Below are 24802 nucleotides of genomic sequence, written 5' to 3' on the forward strand. Positions count from 1 at the left end.
AATTATGTAATAATTAAAAAGGATATTATGTTAATTACTAGCTTACATGAAAGTACCAAGAAAAGAGAGAGTGCTTCATTATGGTAGGGAAGACCCCTTTATTTACCAAGATTAAGCCAAAATTGACTGATGCATGCACATCTCTCTAATTCTATTTTTACCTTACCTTAGGTATCAAACTACCCTTTTTATTTCCTTTTTTTATTCTAGCCTATCCTTATGCCTCAAGATTTTTACCTAACCTCTATAATACCCAACAAACCCCCCCAAAGCGAAGAGGTGCTTCAAGAATTACAAATGAGCAATGGTTGCACTACCTCCTAGTTTGCTAGGGGCTTACAAAATGACTTGGCCTATCACTATCCAAGCCACCATCATTACACTTGAGCAATAAAAACAAGATACAACTAATAAATAAGTTACAAAAGATGTATGTTACCTTTCTAGGCTCATATGGTATAGTTGGTGTCGATGTCAGTGTATCCATAATTGATCAAAAAATGGCGTTTTGTTGTGTAGAGAGACATTGTGAACATAAAGTTGGGAAAAAAAATAATTGGACCCCTAGGGGCACTTTATAATTGAGGTATAACCTTAAAAAACCACACTCTAAGTAGTCAAGGCACTTCATAATTAGAAATACCCTTAAAATCAACACTCCAGGTCGTCAAGGCACTTCATAATTGAGGTATACCCTTTTAAAAAACACTCTAAGGAGTCAAGGTGCTTATGGTCTATAGTCTTGGGTAGGTCCAAATTGAAACCCTAGCATTTATAGTTTGTAGGCCATACATTGGCATGAAACATGGACCCTTAGTGTACCTAATCGATCAAACACCAATTTATAACAAATTAACATTTCCCATATAGTAATCAAAAGGTGGTGATTACACACTTTTAAAATCCTCCCTTACACTTGTAGGGATCTTTTCAAAAGCTAATTGGAGGGTGGGTTTTTGTAAACATTGTCATACATGCTACATGCTAGGGTACCTCTTTCTAAATGAAAGACAAATGGATATGCATGTGCATACATGTGACACATAAGGGTAGATTTTTATCACATAAAGAGGTGAAGTTACTCCATAATTCTTATGCATATATGGGTGATTTTCAACATGTCATACACGCAAAGGGTCTTGTGAGAAATTGAAAAAGACCTCTTTTTGGGGAAAGCATTTAGTATCACAAAGAGTTATAAAGAACAAGACCACAATTGGAAAGGCTTTATAGTGATATATTACTTGGCCTCTTAGCTCCGTGCTTCATAATTGAGGTTTCGTGCATTGAAGCAGAGCCTAAAAATTAACACTCCAAGTAGTAATTTTCCTCTCCTACTATTATGTCAATCTCAAAGATTGGACAATCACAAAGTGTTCGTGGGCCAGAATCTTGTCTTGATATGTTTGACCTTAAAAGCCTAGCATTTACACTTTTTATGCCATATGTAGCTAGGCATGAACTCTAAGCCTGTAGTGTACTTGATCAAACTACATAACAAATCATCATTTACCATGTAAACAGGGGTTGTTCAATATAATTTATGAATCCCCCCTTACCCTAAGGCTTGTCAGGCTCTTTTCAAAAGCTTGGAGGGTGGGTTCTTATGAACATACATGCCACATGCTAGGAGACCTCTTTCTTGTAAAAAGGCAAATGACAATGTTTGACTTTGTTCAGCAAGTACTAACACATGGTCCATAAAGGCCAACAAAGGTTCTTACTAGCCTTTGGTTGCTTTTGTCATGGCAAGACTGATTCTCCATTTTCTAGGCCCTCAATTCTCACACAAATGGCTTGATGAGATATAAGATGATTTGAACAACTAGATTTTTTTAAAGAAAAGAAGGTAGACAACATTTCATCTAATGATTTTTAATTATCATTCTTGTATGCACTCCCTTACCTTATCATATCTACTTTCTAGGAGAAATCAAGGCATAAAACATTTCATCAATGAATTTTTAGGATTTTTAATTATGAGTCTTGTATACTCCCTTAGTGTAGGGTTTGTTTTCTCTAGGCTAGATGTTTTTTGAAATTAGGTCCTAGACAAGTCCTTTAAAAAATCATTATTTTATACGAGGTGAAATTAAGATAATCCTCATATATTCTAGATTATTATTAATGAAAAAGAAAGCAAAAAGAAATTAAGACAATCCCATATATTCTAGATTATTATTAATAAAATTAAGACAATCCTCATATATTCTAGATTATTATTAATGAAAAAGTGAGTAAAAAGCTATTATGGAATTAGAAATAAATCTATCCTTACAAAAGAAGAGGTAAAAGTTAAGGCAATCCTCATATATTCTAGATTTTTATGTTTGCAAAACAAGTAAAAACACTTGGGTTATAACTAAATCTATAAAGAAGTTGGCATGCAGTATGGTCATGCCAAGTTTCTATTGAAGTAACATGATGCTTTAAAATGGTGTACCCTTTAAAAGTAATGTAAGCCCAAAATAAACCACGAGACTTTATTTATTTATGAAGTCTATGGTGCATTAATTAATTGTCTGTTTAATGTGAGTGATTAATTTTTCCAAGACTCGTAAGGTTACTAAACCCATGCCTAAGTTTACTAAACTCATGCGCAAGGTTACTAAACTCATGCCCCATCTCCTTACTGCAAACCCTCCCTCCCTCTAGTCACTACAAGTATAAGGGCCCTAGTTATGCTCATATGTAAAGAGTACGCCAACAACTTGCCAAGGCACCCCTCTCTCTCTTTCTCTCTCTCTCTCTCTCTCTCTCACACACACACACACACACACACACACACAACACACACACACATGCACATGCACATGCACATGCGCACACATACACATAGACACTCATGCATGCATGTACACACGTGCGCGTGCACACACACACACACACGTGTACATGCACACATCAAATCTAAAGACACACGAAACGAAAGATAGACATGCATCAACACCCTTACACACATAATCATAAACATAGTTAGGGCGGCCCATGCCATTCGGAATAGAGACACACTTATAAACTCTCATAAGATCAAAACATTGAAGAATAGTGGGCATGAGGGACAAATACACATAGCATGCATGCACCAATGATTTACATGGGTGATGGGTGCAACAAACTAGAGTTGTCACCTTGGCATAAAAAACAACCAGCTTGAGAACCGCCCTTAATGTCTTGCCTCATTCAACGGCTTCCCAATTCACATATGCTGGAGTTCTCCTTGAGTATGTCCTCCATGAGCCACATGCATCTCCTCTTGGTTAATACCGAACTTGTTGTTTGCATGCATGTAAGAAACACACATCAATAAAGTATCATCATGGCTATGTTTTCTTGAACACACCCTTTGTTGAGTGTGACAAAAGTGTTTGGCCTTGCGAGTTTAACAAGGAACATAGTGCCAAGTTGACCTGGGCAAAACAAAAAAACCAAAAAACCTGGCTGACTATTGACAAATTTCTTCTGGCTATTGATGAAGATCTTGAAACTGTTGAACAAACCCACCACCAAGGTAATTGGAGGGCCATTGTTACCTGTCTGGATTGTCCTATTATGTTTGCGATGATGAGGGTTTAAGCTCCTCGATCGACCACTACTTTGTGGTTTGCAAGCCATGGTGCTCCTAGGATAACATCTGATGTTGCCAAGTTGAGGACTTCTTGGCCATATCAACAAGGTGCATCTCGACATTTGAGACCATCTTGGTGATAATTAGAGACATAGAGAGCATCAACACGGATGTGTTTCCAAAATCCTCAATACAAGGATCTCTTCTTGCAACACCCGAGCTTTGTAAGAGCTTTAATCACTTGATAGAAAGATCCTCCACGAAAGTAGACTAGGAACTCAATAGTGCTCGTCGACATCCTCAATATGAGGATCTCTTGCAACAGCTGTAATCACTTGATAGAAGATGGCAAGATCTGCATCAAGAATGTAGACTAGGAACTCAATAGTGCTCATCGACATCCTCAATATGAGGATCTCTTGCAACAGCTGTAATCACTTGATAGAAGATGGCAAGATCTGCATCAAGAATGTAGACTAGGAACTCAATAGTGCTTGTCGACATCCTCAATATGAGGATCTCTTGCAACATCTGTAATCACTTGATAGAAGATGGCAAGATCTGCATCAAGAATGTAGACTAGGGACTCTGGCAATGCTTGCCGAGATCTTCATTGCATGATTCACTTCTAGATTTTAGAAGAATCTGCCCATTGAATGAAATGCATGGGTCCACACATTTGACATTCATACACCAGCAACATAATCCAAAAACTCCATAATATTAACCCTTCAAAGGTGTAAAAATAAAATTGACACATTGAACAATTGGGGTGTGACCACCAAAAAGCCCTTAAGGACCGATATATTTTAATTTTAATAGGGAAGAATACACTAGTTATCTAGACTAGATAGACATGCAAGGATTGAACCATGTACTTTATGGAGTCAAATACCAATTTATATCTAATTGGGCGGTCGTGTCCGACGCGATGTTCTTACCCTTCTTTTGAAAAGGTGGTGGTATGGGCATGCATACTTCGAGATGCGAATGGCGATGTCACAGGTGTGAAGTTTTTGTGAACTTTGTTGAAGTGGAACTGGGTTAGAAAGGGACAGTGGGCATGTGGCCATGTGAGACTTGACGAAGTCGAAGAGGCGGGCGCCGAGAGGGCAGGGGCGGTTGTCACAATGTCACATCCGCGGACGGCCGGGAGGTGCAGCGCGCAGCTGCGGTGTTGTGCGAGAAGGCCTGGCGGGGCCAGGCGCGTCAGGGCCCAGGACCGGCCGGGCAGGGCAGGGCCGGGCAGGGAGGAGGCTCTAGTCGGGTAGCCTGCTCCGCATTGTAGGCCAGGTTGGGCGCGTCAGGTTGGCGGCGGGCCGTGGCGGACGGAAAACTCAGAGCTCTCTGACTAGCTGGGACCACATACGAGGGGGACCGCCCAGCGCCCACGCCTTCCGGGCGGCGCCCAAGTGGGGACATGAGGCGGGCATTTGGGGGACCCCTAAAAATGGCTTGCATGTCGGCCGGGGGGGGACCCGGTTCTTTGACCGTCCGCCCGGGATACATGGCAAAAGGATGTAGTGCTAATACCCTACGAACGTACGCAGTACATAATACGGTTGGGCAGGGTAGACTACGACTAGTGTGGACTGTGTGTACTCGTGACCGAGTCTTTATAATTGCATTCTGGCAGCCGGCTTTCCCGAGGTATAAGTTTATAACCCGGATTAAGAGTCGTACGGCACGCGGACTTGAGGCATTAATTTTGAGCTTAACCGCGCACTTAATTTGCCAATGTGGCCGCTAGATTTTGCTGGCTGTCCCGTGTCGCTGTCGCACGGATTATTCAATTTTACCATGATCGTTAGTAAATAGCGCTTTGTGTATTTCGACAAGCAAAAAAATAAAAATAAATAAATCAATTAAGTTGAAAGTGCGCCCGCGGTTGTGTGCGCACTGCGCATTAGCGGCGGAAAAGACCAACTTTTCTTCTCCCCAGCTTTTTCGTTTTTTTAATATCTTTTATTTTTCATCTTTAAAAAACAGCTTCAAATATATTATATCTATCTTTATTAAATGATTTTCTCCCCCAAAATCAAAATACATATTTACATACATACATTCCTTCATATTTTAAATCCTCCTTTAATCAATTAAAGAGAGATATATATATAGAAGAACTAATTAAAATCTGCCAACAAGTTTGGGGATTATTTTAAGAGCTAATTCCTTTTTGCATGTTTTAAATATACATTAGCTTAAAATTTAAAAAGCTATTTTTCTATTTTGTCCTTTAACTTGTAAAAACTTTATTATATGTTGTATACGTTTTTTCTGGAAAAAGTCTCTTAAAGAAATTTATTTTCGAAACAAAAAAGCTGAAATTGCAGTGCGACAGAGGTCTTTTTTTTCTCGCACACTTCTTCTCTTTAACAGTGCGCTGCCTTCTTTTCAAAGCTTTCTTTTCCTTGTGTCGAAGAGTCAATCAAGGGCCCTTTCAATACAATCAGCAAGTAATCCATCTGATGCCATTATCTACAAGATCATCTGACTGCTCCCTTCAACCCTAACAGTGTCTCTGTGTGTGTGTGTGTGAGTGTGTGTGTGTGTGTGTCTGGATGGGTGTTGTAAGGGTGTGGGCCTCTCTCTCTCTCTCTCTCTCTCTCTCTCTCTCTCTCACACCTTGGACACAAGATGATACCTACCTATAAACCCTTGATTATCATAGCAGACTCTTGCTTTGCATTACCTTATCCAAGATTAATCCTTCTCATCAGCGCCGATCCTACTGTGTTTATTACTCTAAATTTCCTCTATTAGAGTAGTAGGGGTAGTTCTTTGCACATGAGGAAGACAGCAACACATTTCTCTGCTTTTTTGCAATAGAAGTTTAGGTTTTCCTAACCCCCCCACCCCCCCCCTCTTTTGCAACCATATTGCCATCATCGCCACCTTGCCGGCTAACAGTGAATTTCATATAATTTTGGGGTATCAACTTGCACTAGCAAGGGGATCAAAAACAAAAATGAGGTCGACCATGCACAGCAACTGGCTGGCTTTTTCGTTAACTCCGCATTTGGCTATGCAGGAGTTGAGCCAAGATAATCGCAATTCCACCGCTAATCCTCACCATAACTCTCCATTGAACCATAGTAGTTATGGAGTTAACCCCCACCATAATCTGTCTTCTAATCACCATCACCTTGCCTTGTATAATCCACCTCAGGATCATGGCTACGATCTCTCCGCCGAAAACACTTCTTTTACCTCGCAAATGCTAGCTGACACTTCCATGTCCATAATGGATGCTCTCACTCGTTCAAACAGTGGAGGTAATATCATACTAAACCTCTACTTTTAATTAAAACTTGTTAATCTTTTCTAACATCCTTGTTCAGCTCGTCAATCTGCATGCTTCCCTGTTTAACATGTATTTTAGTCGTTTCTTTAACATTCTGCTCATAACATAGTTCATCTGAGTTTCGTGTCCCTTGCTCTTTTTCAAAACAATATCGCTTGATGGTCAAAAGGCGTTTCTATGATTAGTGCTTTAATCTTGTAACAGTAATTATTGCTAACCATAATTAGTAATTGGTTCTTTTCATGGTTCCATGAAATTCCATCGCAGATTGGCACTACAAAACACTCGACCCTCTTTCAAGTATTCGAGCTATGCAAGCAGCTAATGAGTCCACCGTGCAGCCTCAATACCTACTAAACACAGATATTTGCAATTATGTGAACCCTAATGGAGCTCAGGAACATAGCTATGGAAATCATAACGGAGCTCATGATCATAGTTATAGAAACCCTAATGGAGCTCATGATCATGATTATGGAAACTCGAACGGAGCTTGTGAGCATAATTATAGAAACCCTAATGGAATCCATGAGCATAATTATGGAAGCATACACAGGCCCAAATCAGAGGATGGACCAAAACTAGAGGATTTTCTCAGTGGTGCAACTCTGGGAGGACACTACCATGCAGGAGAAAACCATGAAACCATATATAATTTTCATGGCAATGGAAGCTTTGAGAGAGAGAACCTCAGTATTAATGTTAATCTGCCATTATTACCCAGAGACAGTTCTAGGGCTAGAGAGGTGCCTCCGTCTTTCCATGCTTCTTACAGTAATAATGCTCCCACAACTACAGAAACAACACCGTCAGAATCACCCTCACAAAATTATCATGATCAGCAAAAGATTAACTGCAGTGATTATCAAGGCCATAACTTGATTAGCCTCCCTAATCTCGATCAAGCACCTCATAACAACCATGTATTTTCCGATAACTTCTCATTGCAGTTGCCTCATCAAGGTGCAGGCGCAGCTCATGCAGCAATGGTGGCGAATGGGGGCTGTAACAATTTTATGGGTGTTTCCGCGCTTAAGACTTGGCTTAGGCAGAACCCGGATCAGATCAACATTGATCAAAGAGAGATTATGAGCTCTAATTCTAAACCCAATGTTAGTCATGATAATACTAATTTGCAGTCACTCTCTCTATCTGTGAACCCAGGCTTGCAGCATCCAAATATAAGCACTGCTGTTGTTGTTAATCAACAAAATATGGATATTGTTAATCCTATAATCAATGCAGTGGAGACCAACAAGAAGAGAGGATTAAGCAAATCCGGTAGCAAAGAGCATGCTCCGCGCAAATCAATCGACACTTTTGGCCAACGCACATCACAATATAGGGGTGTCACAAGGTATTTAAGCTAACGTTAACCATAGGTTAATTTTCGTTGCTGCTAAGCTCACTTTCTTTAGGCTCTACTACGCTCATTTTTAAGGTTTAAAAACTTCAATGATGCTTTGCCCTATTCTCAATGCAGATAGCCTTTAGGTTTTGACCATTCATAATGATGCTTATAATTTGCAATGTCAACTATAGGTTAATCTGTTAAAAGGTACATGTTCAGATTTATCAGTCATTAGGTATTCAAGTAAGGTTAATTTTGAAAGCGTACGGGCTAATCACTAATTAGCTCATTTTCAACCGTGAAAAATAAACCATTATTAAAAATTTAAAGGTCATTTTCAAAGTGTTTAACCCTAATTTTACCACTGAGCCATCAGAAAAATCAAAACAATGCCGATCATTATGCTTATTAAAATATGTTTTTTTAATTAAATTGCAAGGGTAAGAATGTGGCTCCATGTAATTATATTGATGTATTTTTAATATTAAATTTGGCTCTAGTTAGTGATAAGAGAAGATATATTGCTGGTCTTTTGCCATAAGAAGTTTTTTTTTTGGTTTTCAATGCACCAGACATAGGTGGACTGGAAGATACGAAGCTCACCTATGGGATAATAGCTGCAGAAAAGAGGGCCAAACTCGCAAGGGCAGACAAGGTTTGATAGCAGAGTTGAAAAAATTTTCAATTAACTTAATTTCTGAACCTTAGTTAATCTTATATTCTAAAATTCAATTAACTTAATTTCTGAACCTTAGTTAATCTTATATTCTATCAGAATTGTTGTTGTTGCCTCACAAGATTTAGTTTCTCTCATGTTTTCTTCCCCTTGCATGGATGGTGATTCGCCGCGTTCTTCAGTATATTTGGGTACGAATTTCGTTCTATAAAAAATGTGCAAAGAAAAAATCAGAATTTGTGCTATGTTCTTAGCACCCAAATAAATCAAATTAATAGTGTAATAGTATCTGTTTCTAATCCTCCAGGAGGTTATGATAAAGAAGAGAAAGCCGCAAGAGCTTATGATCTAGCAGCTCTCAAGTATTGGGGACCCTCGACCCATATAAATTTCCCGGTATTTTTTGTAATAATTGTTTCAAGCAGAATATATTCAAGTTTGTTTTTGTTTTTTTGGTTCAATCTCTTAATTCCGGTTTGTTTTTCTAATTAATTCCGGTTTGTTTTTCCAATTAACTTCGTCCTAGCATTTTAAAAAAACAATTTTGTTTTCACCAGAAGACCTTCTAGTGTGGAACTCTCATACAATTTTCAATATTGTATAAGGAAAATATTTCAATTTGTTGAAATAGTCAACATCTGCTAAAGTAGGTGAATAAAAACAAGGATGCATTTTTCAATTAATTTTGTAGGATAGGTAGTTTTTTATATCAACATTTTTGTGATTTTTGAGTTTTTCGAATTTATTTTTGCATGCAGGTGAGCACGTATGATAAAGAACTGGAGGAGATGAAGAACATGACAAGGCAAGAGTACGTAGCATCTTTACGAAGGTATAAACGTCACCTGCAGCCCAAGATTTTCTTTCAGAAATCGAAATATAATTTTTAAATTAACTCATCCCAATATATAATAATTCTATATTTTTTCATGCTCCTTTTTTATTCTCAACATTTTCTCTTTGTCGTTCTTCGTTTTGTCCTGACGTTCTTCTTTTATATTCGAAATAAAATTTCTAATTACTCATATGAATCTAATTTTTTCGATGCTCTTTTTTTTTAATTTTTTTTTTCTCTTTCTCCTGCTAAGTGTTGTCCTCTACGGTTTGGCCAACCTTAACATTAATTAATTTTTCAATGCAGAAAAAGCAGCGGTTTTTCTAGGGGAGCCTCAGTATACCGCGGGGTGACAAGGTGGCCGTTTTCTAAAAGTTGCCATTAAAAGATTTCATAATTGTATTGTCATAACAATATGGTCTGGCATTTTCCTTAATCTTCCATGTTTGATTAATATTAACAGGCATCATCAACATGGTAGATGGCAAGCTCGTATAGGCAGGGTGGCTGGAAACAAAGACTTGTATCTCGGGACTTTCAGTAAGTATTTTGCAAAGTTAGCATGCCTTCAAAATTGCCCTAATCTTTTGTGTAAGCAACATATTTAATACGCTAATTAGTGAGCAATGGCTAGTGTTAATGCTAAGTTCAAATATGGCTAGTGTTAATGTTAAGTTCTATGAGAATATTACGAGCATAAGTTGTTTAATACGTAGCTTATACTAAATTAATTGATTATTAAGTGAATCATTTAAACCAGCATAGTTTTGTGCATGGTTAATACGTTGTTGGTTAATAATTAAACTGCTATTATTTTTTCTATTTTTCCATCCTTAATACGTTATATTGATTAATAATTAAACTGCTATTGTATTTTCTATTCATTTCCTATTAGTTAATTAGTGCGCAATGAGTGCTTATTGCTGTTTAATTCGTTTGGATTATGCTAATGATTAAACTATGACTTTTATGCATGATTAATAAATCATTACAGGTACTCAAGAAGAGGCGGCCGAGGCTTATGATATTGCAGCGATAAAATTCCGAGGCGTAAATGCAGTCACCAACTTCGACACTAGCCGTTACGACATCAAACGAATATGCTCAAGCAGCACGCTTTTGATCGGCGAGCAAGCCAAACGCAACATCACTAGTAACAAAGACGACGCCGGAATTGCAGACACTGACAATGATAATATCATCATTCACGATAATGATGGCAGATTTAGCCCCCTTAATGCAGAGAGCAGCAACAATAACATCAGTATTAATGCTAATCCAGAGGCCCCTGGCAGTAGATTAGAGTGGTCCATGCCGCAGCAATATAGTGGGCAAGCAGAGGACGGTGGTGATCATCACAACAAAGAAGAGCAGGATAATCTAGAGATTAATGAAAATGAGAGAAAACCTAATGCATCATTAGATGCTAGTTACCAATACTATCAATCAGGTGCAGCCGGAATTGTTTTGCAAGATTTGATTGGATTAGAGAACTCGAGTAATCATAATGCCAAGGGTATCATTAACGGGTCAGTAAGGCTCACTAATGATGATCATGGTGAAGGTGGGATTAATTATCATGCTAATCACATGGAAGCTTCTAGAAGCCCACCTTCATTAGTGAGCAATTCTGCCAACCCATCAGCATGTTCGAGTGGTGCAGCAGAGAGCCCGGGCAATGTGAGTGAGATTGACAACGGCAGCCCTAAGGCTTTGGAAATTGCTTTTCCGAGGCAATTCACCAAAGCATTAGAATTAGCCATTGATCATCAGCAACAAATCAACCCACTAAAATCTACCAGAACCTCAGCAGGCTTCCATGTTGCAGAAAGTGGGAGCACTGTTGTGCCTTGGATGATGAGCCCTACTGATCCCGTTCACACTAGTGTAGTGCCTGGCCGCCTGCCTAACAACATTGGTGGGCACTTGCCAGTCTTTGCAGTGTGGAATGAGACTTGAGAAGATAGAGAAGGGGCTAATCATAGCCAATATATCTCCCGCAAGCTCCAAAGAGAAAAGGATCACAGCATATTATTGCTTCTTTCTCCTTTTATGCAAGGTATTAAAGGTTGATACTACATGCAAAAGGGCCATACTGTGCATAAGGAGAGGAATCAAGCTAAAACTACACTGGTTTGCAAACATTGGTGGTTATCATGCAATATGCTGTGAAAAGGAAGGACAACAACAAGACCAGAAGTGATGCAAGTCACATACAGGACCACCACCTTTACTCACACATTGGGGGCTCCCCTTTTCCAAATGAATAAGAGAGGGCCCTTGAGTGCTGCTCATTTTGCATTCTTTGAACCTCAAGAGTTCTCATTTACCCCTTCCCAAATATACTGCTCATGCGTTGGCCCTAGGCCTTTGTATCTTAATCAATCGAAGTGTAGGTCATCGGCGACCCTCTTTTATCACTCTTTTTGCAGGCATTCACCCCTTCCCACCTTTCCTTGACTTCAACTTTTTTTAGGTAATGACACATGTAACTACTTACCATGACATGTTTGAAGATTGACATCCATTACGTACTAAAAAAAGTAATCGAAATTTTCATCCCACTCATGGTGTTAACACATGAACTACATTGCTTTTCAAAGATTGCTTTCACGATTTATTAAGTCATCTCAATAAAGTTTGATGTTAGAAAGATTTTGGGTAAGTGTAGATGCTTTTGGTAAATTAGCATATCTTTTTAGGTGATAAGGAATTCGGAAACGATATAAAGGTTCCACAAGGTGTGTGTGTGTGTGTGTGAGAGAGAGAGAGAGAGAGAGAGAGAGAGAGAGAGATCTTTTCTTTTAATCCCTCATTGTTAAATTGGAAATTATTTAACATACGGTGCTACAAATTCCAAGTTACTCTACTTCCACCTTGAGTGCTTGTCCAATTTTGCTTTTGAGAGAATGAATTAAGGAATGCTTGACACATTGAAATAATCCACACAAAAAAGAGCTTTGAGATTTTTGGTCTTTAAACTTCTTAAGTGAGTTCAAGCTTCAAAATGCACTACAAGTAGTCTTTGAAATTGATTTAAACTATTGCATTGGGTCTTGAGAAAGTAGATGTATTTGCATTATTATATCATAAGTATGCTCCATTTGGGATCGTAGATGTTAGCTCCATTTGTGAATAGTATACTTAACAAAATCAAAACCCTAAATCAACAACAATTTTTCTTGGAACAGTCTATTTTAGTGTGACATCTAAGACGAGGATAACAATTTTTCTTTGTTTAAATATATAGCTTGATGAGAACTTAAACCCTAAGAGTACTAGGGCTGTGCTTTTGCTTATTCTTCTTTACCTCATTGTTTGCTATCTTTTTATTCTTGTTTGAGAGCACAACCACATCCAAAGCCACACAAATTTATAAGAATCCATTTACCTAGCCAAAGAATGCCTTGACCTAGCCACAAAACGAAAAATATATGCCTTGACGAGGCCCGGACCTAGCCGCAAAATGGAAAAGATAAGTAAAGTTTTTATTTAAATAACTATTAATACACTCGTTAAGCACGCAAGCATATAAGAGAGAAAGCAAGCAATACATTTGAGGTAAGTCTCAAACCCTAGCAATTAGTTCACTTTAAAAAAAAAAAGAATATAGAAAACAAAGAAGATAAGGATATGGTACATACCTTGATATTGCCTTGCTTGTGATGCTTGTGGAGGGAAGCCTTTCTTCCTTATGAATGGTAAAGAGGATTTACATGTGAAGAGAGAAGAGGGTTTTCTTCTGAAGGGAGAAGAGCTTGTGAGAAGGGCTTGTGAAGGTGAGAAGGGGGTTTGCTTGTAAAGGGAAGGGAGGGCTTGTGAAGGGAGAAGAGGAGAAGGGCTTGTGAAGGGCAAGGGAGGGCTTGTGAAGGGAGAAGAGGAGAAAGGCTTGTGAAGGGCAAGGGAAAGCAAGAGAGGAGCTTAGGGAGCCATAGCCTACATAGGGTCGACTTGTAAACGCATGCGAGGAGAGGACTGAAGAAAGCGAAAGCACACAGCGTAGTGCACAGAAGGGAGGTATCCAATTTTTTTTGTCCTAGTACGTGGCTATGGGCACAGATATAGCTGCACCCATAGCCACGTACTAGGTTAAAATTTCAAAGAGCTAACTTTATAGATTCAAGAGAGCTAATTTTTTGTTTGATAAAATGGAATGGAGTGTTCATATACTTTTGTATTCTTGATGTTGATAACTAGGTTCCCACCATGCATAGATGCCCGTCAATGCCTTCTTCTCTGATGATGACACGACACCTATGCAAAGTCTGCACGAGCACCCAACTGCACACACACGCACGCACGCAGACACACACACACACACACACATAGAGAGAGAGATTGTGTTATGTCTCTTTCTATCAAGCTAATTGGTAGATCATGACGAGAACAAAGGCCACTACAAGGAGACAGGGTAAGGGGCCTGGATTAGCCGCAAAGGTTGCCTCTCAGAAGAAGAAGCCAAGGAAAGGAAAACCTATCCATATTCTGAAGCAGGCCAGAACAAGGAGATTTTCACAGGACTTCTACATTTTGAGGGAGATCAGGAAAGTGCAAAATTGTGTGGAGTTATGTGTTCCCAAGCTCCCTTTCCAGAGGGTGTGCAGGTCTATATGTGAGAACTGGAGCCTATCCGTAAGGTGGAAGAGGACAGCCTTGCTCTGTCTACATGAGGGTGCTGAAGACTTTCTCATAGAGTACTTCAATGACATGTGTGTTGTGTGTGCCCACGCACATAGGATGACTATAATGCCCAAGGGTAGTGAGACACTGAAGAGGCTTAGGTGGAGGTATGAGAAGCTTCTACACCCTACAGAGCTTATAGACCAAAAGATGAGAAACTGTGAGAAAGAAGAGATGAGAGAAGAGACAATGTACTCAAGAACTCATCAATGAACCACTAGCCAACTTGATTAGAAATGAACTACAATGCCTCATATATATAGGAAAGTTCCTCCACCCAAAAATGTGTGTAAATAGGAAAAAATGGAAATGAATGCTATAAATCCCAAAAATGCCTAGAGGCTAAAGAGTGTGCCACTAGCGTGACACCATCTGGAGATGACACCTATCCAACACCTCCTCTTCAGGTCCAGATGGGAGGACCAACGCCAATGCGCTGAAGAAGATAATCCAAGGTAGGTCGAGAAGGAGGCTTAGTAAACAAATCAGCAACATTATCTTTGGCAGGACAATACTCAAGCTGAATGCGACCTTCAGAAATCCAATCACGAACAAAATGAAAATGAACATCAATGTGTTTGGATCGTCCTCGAATAACTGGATTTTTGGCTAAAGCAATAGCACTCTGTGAATCTGAGTAGATGAGTGTCGGAGTAGATGAACATCCAAGGTGATTCAGAATTTGAGAAAGAGCATCAGACTTCTTAGTCATCCACAAGAAGCATATAATACTTGGATCCACCAAGCGATTGTACTTCCATAGGTCCTGCAAGATCAGCATGAATAAGCTCAAGTATGCGTGTGGCCCTATGAGTAGCCTCCTCTGGAAAAGAAGCCCGATGTTGCTTTCCTTGAGCACAAGAAGAACAAATATGATGGTGAGGTTTCTGAAGCTTTGGTAGACCTGTAACCATGTCATGTGAGACAAGATGTTGCAAAGTAGCAAGAGGAACATGGCCAAAGTAGAAATGCCATAGATCACTATCTTCATTAGAAACAAGTGCTTTAGGAGAAGCAAATAATTGATAAAGATGAGACTCATGTGGTGGCAACTGTGCTGTAAAAGAGCTTATATGATAAAGCCCAGCATTTTGATAACCATGTGCCACACAAGAAAGTGACTATCTATCAATGATTTCAATCACTTCATCATCAAAGTAAACCCCAAGACCTTTAGAAGTAGCCTTAGAGATAGAAAATAATTTGCAGACATCTTAGGCACATGCAAAACATCATGTAAGATAGCATCTCCAAAAGAAACATCACCAATACCAATCATAGGGAGAGACGAAGCATCACCAATGTGTACTGATGAAGAGATAGACTTATAGTTTTCCAATAAGGAAGAACTATTCGTCATGTGAGAGGTAGCACCACTATCGGCAATCCACTCATCTGCAGTATGCGTATCAAGATCTTTGATTACCACAAGTGATGTGTCACATGAAGAAGTAGAAGACATAGCAACATATGCAATCTTGGCGTTACCGTCTTCCTTCTTGTCTTTTTTTTTGTATGGAGAAGATGTTGATGTAGAAGAACCCTTAGATTTGGATTCAAGATCAGCTTTTACCTTCTTGGATGCCACCTTCTTAGTAAAACAACGATCCACGTATGGCCACCTACGACCACAGAAAGTGCACTCCTTGGAAAAATCCTTTGATTTGTCCTTGTCGCCTTTGGTTGAAGAATCTTTAGCATTGGAATTAGAGCCTTTGCGTTGATCATTCCCCTTGCCTTTGCCTTTGCCTTTGCCCTTGCCTTGGCTTAGAAAAGCCGAGTCCTTTTTGTTTTGCTTGCGAGAGTAAGGCACTTATCATGAAGAAGACCCATAGTCTCTTCAAAGGAAGGGAAAGAAACTCGAAGAAAGATGTTATCTTTGAACTATTCAAAAGAAGAAGGCAATTTACCAAGTAGCTTGTGGACCGGATTGCTTACCAATGTACCAAACTCTTCAAGTTGCCGCTTGATTCGATTGAATTCTCCAAGCATCTCCACTATGTTGTCAGATTCGAAGATAGAAAGCTTATCCAAATCTTCTTCCAACTTAGCCATGATGTGCAGGTGTTATGTAAGCCAAATGATTGTGATGAGATTGATCCAGAGCTGAAGGCTATTCTCGATGATGCCTTGTTGGACTTTGTATGTGTTGATGGTGTAGATGCTTTGCATACTTTGCAACGGCCTAAAGAAGAGGTATATAATAGCATAGAGGAAGCCAATGAAGACCATGCTTTTCCGTCTTTGGATGAGAAGAATGAATGTTTGTCAGTGGGTGAGCTGGATCTGGGCAAGGTAGATTTGGATGGGATGTTACCAAGTGTGTGTTCCATGTTGTTAATGCAGTTGTTACTTGGTGTGGCCATACAATATGTGGTGCAAAGGCTTCAAACATGGCCTGAGGAAAATTTTGAAGGAAATTGAAGAGCATCCCACTTTGAATGATGAGGGTAATTATGCATATGCAGGGAATCTAAGTGAGGATAGGGCTTCATATGAGCAAAGGATATGGCACATATGCCAAAAGCAGTTGGTATTTGATCCAGGTGGGAAAGCAGAACCATTCAGATGTGATTGCTAAGATATAAATATCTTGCAGACTAGGGGGGTAGGTTAAGATGTCATGCTATGTTTCAACAAAGGATAACCCCTTGTGAGTGGCACTATGTATATTCTTCTACTGTTTCATGTTTACTAGGGTGATACCAACTGGGTCAGGTTTGACAGGGTTTAAGATGCCTAGTTGGATGCTTGTACATATACCAATGTTGGTGTGCAAATATTGCATGGACACTGAATTCCAGGACCTGTGTGGCACATACCGGAGGATGTGCAGGTTGAGAGGGGGTGGATGTCGTGCCACGGCACGTCTATGGTGTGAAACCATGCATGTGAGGCCATTAAATGCAAATCCAGATGCATGGGATTAAGTGCCTGTGTACATATGGGATGTATGGCGTGTGGAGAGTTTTGCTTTGGAATGCATTGCCGCGGCCGCTTGATATGTGTGGGGCACGTCAAAATACAATGGGCACTAAGTTACATTTGAAGATGTGGAAAGCGTGGGAAGCAACTATTGATGTGGCCAAGGTAGCAAAGGACATGGTGGTCATCTTTTAGGTAAAATGAAAATGATACATTAACATGGCCAATAAAGCATAGCCACATGGATGTTTGCGCTGCAGCCAGCGTGGAGGCTTTATATGTTAGCCAGCGCATCATCGAAGGCTGGCGAATATTGGAGAAGAGTGGGAGCCGCTCCTGGAAAGGAAAGCCGGGGGTCCAAAAGTGGAATGGCCTGGAAGGCGCTGGAGGAGACAGCGTAAAAGAGAAAAGGAGAGACCACCTCGTAAAAAAAAGGAAGGCTTTTCCAGGGGGTTCTAGGGACGGCGCGCTGCAGAAGAAAAGAGGTGTAGCCACCGTGAAGTTGCCGGGCTGGGTATTTGTATAGGAGGGCAGAGACGAGGAAGGGTGGTCTGGTAGCTCGAAAGGGATCCTGTGGTGACCCTCCAACCAGTGATGAGAGAGAGGCTGCAGGCAGCCATACGCAGAGGAGGAGCTGGAGCAGTCACAGTGGACTGGCTGAAGGAGCCGACGTGTGGGCTTGTGAGGGGGAAGCGCAAGCCAATATGGGGTGTGTGTTTGGGTGGCTAGCTGCAGCCACAGGCGCAGAGTTGTGGGAGACCTTGTGAAGTGCAGCGAAGAGGCTAGAGGGTGCCAGCTGTGGACGCCGACGTGTGGGCGAAGGCGTGACGGGATTGCTGTTGCTGCTGGCGATGACAAGCGTATAGCTAGTGACAGGCGGGTGTGAGCTACCTCAGGCAACTGAAAAGGGCTGTAGGTTGGTGGTAAGGTGGCGCTCAGGGGCTGAACAAAAAGCCTTTATCTCCTTGCAATAGGCCGGCTGCAGCGACAACGTGATAGAGCTCTTACTCACTCTCTCTCTCCTATTATTGACAGGCTGGCAGTAGGATTGCAGGGGGGCTGGTAATACTGCGGGGAGCAGCAGCCACAAGGGCTGGGGGGGGGGGGAAATTAAGTAGAGACAGACGAGAAGAGTGAGGGGTGTGTCGCTTTGTATGGAAGATGTAGTATTGACTCCAGCGTGTGCAGAGGAGAGTGACTGGGGAGTAGCAGCCACAAGGGCTGGGGGGGGGAAATTAAGCAGAGACAGACGAGAGGAGTGAGGGGTGTGTCGCTTTGTATGGAAGATGTAGTATTGACTCCACCATGTGCAGAGGAGAGTGACTGGGGAGCAGCAGCCACAAGGGCTGGGAGTTTGTTACAGTGCATAGGCGAGCACAGAGTGCTGCAAGGCTGCTGGATCGCACCGAAATGGTCCATAAGCAGAGCCATGCTGCTGCTGTCGTGAAGATGTGGAGAGAAAGCCTGGGCTACATTAAGCTGCTGTTTTTTGTATGAGGAGGATGTATCTCTTTCTTGTGGAAGATATCAAGTTGTGCTGAAGCTATGTTATGGGCTGCCGGCATATGTATATGCTGAAGATACGTTTACCTTTGTATTTGATGATGTCTTGTGAGTTTTATTTGTTTTGTCTCATGAGTATTGTTGCATGACAAACATATTGTACAAACATATAGCATATGTTATGAGAAGATCTTTCATGATGATGAAGCTTTGATGGTGTGTCTTGTATGAGTTGTGGAGACAATCCCATAGAATGCATGCCTGAGACAAGAGATTGAGATAATACCATGCTATACCTTGTTCTATGACAAGCTGAGAAGACATTTAATGCTTGGAATTTGAAGCTACTCTCACAGCCAGAAGTCTCGCACTTTCCCAGCGACACCGCCCACGTCACGACACCGTACATCCATATAGGTTTGATATTGAGAAGGCACCATATGAGGAGAAGTGATTATTGACCACACCCCGACGCTTTCCAAAAGAAGTTGCATAAATAAGGAACAAGTGTGGTAGTTGTTTGGGGTAAGCTTTTGTGAATCGGAAAGACTTGGAAGGCTCAAAGATTGAGTGAATGGGTTAAAGGGCTAATATGATTGAGTGGGGAGAGGAGTAGGAGTGGAAGTAGTAGAAGAAGGAATCATAGTAGATGAAGTTGCCATAAAAGACATAGATGATGATATACCATAGAGGGCATAGTAGTATGTGGATAGGAAGGCATAAAGGACAAAGAAGAAAGAGTGAAAGAATCCGTAGAAGGTAATGGATACGACGGAAAAGAGAAAGTAGAAGCACCTACCGAAGAAGGAATTGCACCAACTTCCGTTGTAGTTGCCGGTTCAACCATCGTAGCAGATGTAGGATCCATAGTATCTTCAAGTTTTCCTTTGTCTTTTGGATTAGAGGACTTCCGAGATCCCATAGGGAGTGGAGGGTGAGAAAACACAAGGAAAGAAGTGTCGTACCTCCAAAAACGCAGCCAATAGATGGGCTGTCCACCAAGGAAGTATCTCCAAAATATGCACAAAGATAGTGCAAAACCGCAGCCACAAAACGCAGCCGATACCAATAGACTCCGTAGAAACCACCAAAAGAGGGTTGAGAATGTAGCCTTAGGTAGAAGGAGTATGGAGGAGGTGATTGTCCACAAAAACGCAAACACAAAGTGTGTAGCAAAGTGGAATTTTCAGCCGATAGAAAGGTGTAGAAAAGAGGATGAATATGTACCTCAAAACCCCATAAAGAGGGCTGAAGTTGATGATGAAAACGCAGCCAAGAAATCTCTCCACAAGAAGCCTCCAAAAAACACTACCGCATGTAGGGAAAACTAGTTGGCAATGTTTTCACCGCCGCAAGTAGAATAGTAGGACTCGAATTGAAGTGCTTTAAAAACACACTTGTAGAGGATGGTAAGGGGCTGGTTTGAAGCCTCTTGCATCATTGAATGTGTGCAAGGATGATGAGTAAGGGCTTCTGCAAAAAACGCAAGCAGAAATTCTGCATGTAGCCAGTCTACGAAGAATAACTCAAAAACAATGAGAAATTTGCGAAAACTTTCTTCTGCAAAGTTGTAGACCACAATGATTCCAGTAGGTGCAAAGGGCACAATCCTCAAAAACGCATTCGTTTAGCTGATAATCAAAGAATGAAAAAATGCAATTGAAAGCAGGGTTGTTGAAGAGGACTAGAGGTAGAGAGGAAGAAGGATAAGGAGGCTCTATGTGCGCCACCACCTTGCTCTGATACCATGTGAGAAAGAAGATATGAGAGAAGAGACAATGTACTCAAGAACTCATCAATGAGCCACTAGCCAACTTGATTAGAAATGAACTACAATGCCTCATATATATAGGAAAGTTCCTCCACCCTTTCCTCCACCCAAAAATGTGTGTAAATAGGAAAAAATGGAAATGAATGCTATAAATCCCAAAAATTCCTAGAGGCTAAAGAGTGTGCCACTAGCGTGACACCATCTGGACATGACTTTCTTTAAGAATTTGGGCTCGAAAGTCACCAATAGTTGGTACACATATTCTACCCTTGTAGAGTGAGTACCCATCATCAATGGAATAATTATCATATTTCTCCCACCGACGAAGTTTAGCATCATCCTTTGAAACCGTGTAGGAAAACAAAGGTGATGAAGGGCCTACGTCTGAGCTCTCCGGCTCAAAACTATACCCCAAAGACTTGGCTAGCCTCTCCGGACTAACTCTCGCCTCGCTACCCACCGCACCTACGGCCAGTCTCTCCAAACTAGCATTACGTGCCGACGAGGAAGGTGGGCGCGGCTGTGACAAAGTGCGTACGCGTACAGCGCGCCAGACCTCTGTAAAGACAGGATCATGCTCACACAAGCCATGATTTGGTATTTCAACCAAAACCTTAAGGCAAATTTCATACCTTGATTTTGCATCATGTCATTAGCACAAAAGCTAATGTATTGGAGAGCACTCTAGTAGCGCAAGTTCTTAGACTATGCTACTAGATATTTGTAGACTTCGCTACCATGTTGCATCACCAACTTGTTAAAACTTCTCCTTGGAAAGCTCCACGGCCATAGGAGAAATAAACTAGAGCCAATCTAATCATGAATCACAAGGATTAGTTCCAAAGTTGAGAGATACTTTCTCTCTTAGAGTAACATCTTGGCACAAGCATATGCTCTAGAATTTTGTTGAGTTTCTAACTACCATCAATCTACGGATGGTTAAACTCCACTCTAACTCAGAGTAAATGTAACTTTTTGAAGATTTCCCTTCAAATATAACAATCAAACTTCCTATCTCTTATGCCATACTATATATGTGAGCAGACCATATAGTATGTGGAGATGTTTGATAAAGATTCTTGCACCACTACGGGTGTCTAGAGTTACATCCAATCACTTACAACTCTTTGTTGCTATTACCAGACACATCTCTTCAAGTATTGTCTGGACTCACACAACTATTCGAGTTTATGTGATATTTGAGGATATCCCTCCTTTCCTTCAAGAAAGGTTTTTGTCCTCAAAAACTCTACTCTCAAGCGGACTACGCGCTAGTGTCATAGGTCCAAGAACAAATCTAGACCGTGTTTAATATCATATGTTATATTCTTGAGTCCTTCCAAGAAACTTTTAAACATCTTGCAACGAAGATGTGGTATAGTGTCTACGCACATATGGTGGTACTATTGATAAACTGCTTTGCAACAGATCAATGGTTTCACACTTGTAACAAAGTGCTTCATTGTTGCATATTATTACCCTTCATAAGCGGTTACACACTTATGAATCATTTGGGTGGGTTGTACCATCTATCAAGAAAATTCCAAACTACTAATAACCACATTATCAATCCACAGATAATGACTGAGCTTGCTGCGAAGCCATAGGTTGCTAGATAATTGATGGTAATTACACAAGCCCAATGTCTCATTACATCATGCATTCAATATAAATGCAAACATCACAGTACTTCGTGATGATAAACTTAGGAATTTCATCCTATTCCTGTTTGGTGTTGGTATGAAGTATAACTATGAGAACATTATTTGCTCCCTCCTCATTATAGCGGCAAAGCTACCTACCCATCACAGGTAGCAATCTCTACCAAGCTATAACCAATGACAAGCAAATAAACGAGTACTCTTGTAAGAACTTCATAACCATATCTCACACCAAACTCATAATCACTACGGATTAAATGCCAGGGCTTGCAAAATTGAATGTTATCTAATAGGTAGAGGGGATCATCAAACTACGGATGACCTCGACAACTCACTAGGACTAGTGATGTGTAACTTTTAAGTTACTCCACTCTCCTTGCTTATTCCATACCATCGAACAAATCGGTCCCTCGATTTGAGCAACGTCAACATATTTATGAGTACCTCGATACTCATGGATTGTGGTTCGGTAATTTAAAATGTTGATCTAGAGTAGCTTTCACTCGAGGATCTTAATGTTATTAGCAGTTATGTATTAGTAGTGAGTAACTACGTACCCACTATCATCACACTAGTAGCTCCATACTAGTCTGTGAGTAACTCCGTACCCATGGCGTACCTCCCTCGAGTGGGAGTACCATATACAACCATCTATAACAAGATGATTAAGTCACTTGCTGCTAAGAAGTGACTACACAAATTGACCCCTCCATTGCACATTGCAGTACAATTTCTGGTATTACAACACGAATTTTTGGATGTCCTTATCATAGAGGTCAACTTAAAAACTAGTGCATAGGTCTTGTGGAGTCTCGGCTGACCTAACCACACCACTGGTGACTTCCTACAAAAAATGTGCCGCCGAAGTCACCACCTATGTACTTTAACTCCGTAAAGTACATGGTCTTTATCTATCATCTATGGAAAGTTGTAAAACATTCCTGCGATGGATTTTTATCACCCTAAAATTATTGTGCACTATTTTAGTGTGAAGAGCTTTTTTCCTGGGTACCATGGTTCACCCCAAGCTCATCTGTTGCTAAATTCTCCGATTTAACAAAAGATATGTCTGCCTCCGAACACTCCAGTTCAGCCCTAGACTTTGAGTTTACTTCTTAACACTCCGATTAAGTCAAAACTCACCAGATACAGTAGGATTTACCACTAAGCTCTCCGGCTTAGCCTCCTATCCTAACTCAGCCAGAGTTTATGTACACTACATATGTCGGATCCGATTAACAACAACCAGGCTCATCTGGAGTGAGATACTACTCACTATTGCCATGTAAAACCTTATTAAATCCTAGAAATGCTCCACTCATTTCCCAGGGGTCATACGACTTATAGGGTTTACACGAACATGAACTTTGTAAGCAAAATAGCCTGTCATGCAATATTACAATTGCTTATGTAGGAAAGTAATATATTTCCCAAATTTCTTATGTAGAAAAGTAATATATTTCCCAAATTCATATGGTAGCAACTAAAATGTGCTCACAATCACACACTTATGTTGAACATAGGCAAGACTACGCTTGCAAAATGCTATAGGGCGTCCCCCATGCATGAAACTGTCCAACCAAACTAGTCTTACTGCTAACCTCTAGATTTAGATCACTCCGAAACTAAATCACTCTGTTAGCACTAGTACACCATCATGGTCTTGCTACCTAGAGCTTCTCCGAACTCTGTAACTGGGTTTTATCCCATCTTATGGCTATATTTGGTAATTTTCAAAGTTTAAATTTTATCTTGCACACTTTATCACTACAGACAAGTGTACATACAGACCTGCCAAAGAGTCAAGTTACATGCACAAGCCTTGGCGTCCCATTCCACCAAGACTACAATCGATTCCGTGAGAATTTGATGTCCCATACCATCAAATTACCACCAAACCAATTGATGTGACATATAAAAAGGCTCTTTCCCCCCTCGAAAGATCACCACAAACTCTCGAGCAGTGGGATGTCGACGCATGGCAATAAAAAGAAGAGAAAACCATGCTAGTAAGTTTAAGAACAGTTCTCTTCGTCGATCAACTTCTATAAGGGCATTGAGCATTACATCTCAAGACTATACCCCTTCAGATTTACCTTTGATTTTTACAAATCAATCCTAAATCTGCTATTATTATCTAGGCGTATGCTAATCCCTCAGATTAGTACTCCTAGATAAACCATTCAATTGAGTACTGCTAGCAGCACTGCTAGCCCTTTTATCCCAAGTAATACACACCTTAGGGATTACTTTTACAAGGCAATCTACGTGACTAAATCAAACTAGTCACTACTCTATAGGCCCAAGTAGTGACACTCTTTTGTTATTACTACCAACAAAGGCCAGCTTGCCTCTACGGGCCAAGGCTCTCTTGTTGCTGCAAACAGTAAGCAACTTGTTTGGACACAAGGCATAACCACATCAAGACTACGCTTGTACATGATTCTCATTTGCCAAAGTTTATCACAATCTTCTAGCAACTGTTAAAAGATTGTGAAGGGTTATGAGCACTACGGCTCAATTAGGCT

At 40.6% G+C, this 24802-nt stretch overlaps 1 protein-coding gene across 1 annotated transcript; it reads left to right on the forward strand.

Moving 5' to 3' along the window:
• Positions 1-6130: 6130 nt before the first annotated feature.
• On the forward strand, positions 6131-12259 carry LOC147629983 (uncharacterized). Its single transcript, XM_086811535.1, has 9 exons — positions 6131-6843; positions 7140-8229; positions 8796-8878; positions 9082-9090; positions 9207-9295; positions 9658-9731; positions 10041-10091; positions 10198-10274; positions 10729-12259. Exons 1-9 carry the CDS (start codon positions 6537-6539, stop codon positions 11691-11693), a joined length of 2745 nt encoding a protein of 914 aa, XP_086667661.1. The 5' UTR covers positions 6131-6536; the 3' UTR covers positions 11694-12259.
• Positions 12260-24802: the final 12543 nt, after the last annotated feature.

This window comes from Cibotium barometz, chromosome 17, assembly GCF_041138505.1.
Source record: "Cibotium barometz isolate CiBa-2024 chromosome 17, ASM4113850v1, whole genome shotgun sequence".
Taxonomy (NCBI): Eukaryota; Viridiplantae; Streptophyta; class Polypodiopsida; order Cyatheales; family Cibotiaceae; genus Cibotium; species Cibotium barometz.

What these genes read in the sequence shown, in the direction of transcription:
- LOC147629983 (XM_086811535.1), top strand. Translation starts at nt 6,537, where the DNA reads ATGAGGTCGACCATGCACAGCAACTGGCTGGCTTTTTCGTTAACTCCG. An exon ending in CGACCCATATAAATTTCCCG is followed by an intron (nt 9,296 to 9,657) that starts GTATTTTTTGTA and finishes TTTTGCATGCAG; the next exon opens with GTGAGCACGTATGATAAAGA. An exon ending in TACGTAGCATCTTTACGAAG is followed by an intron (nt 9,732 to 10,040) that starts GTATAAACGTCA and finishes TTTTCAATGCAG; the next exon opens with AAAAAGCAGCGGTTTTTCTA.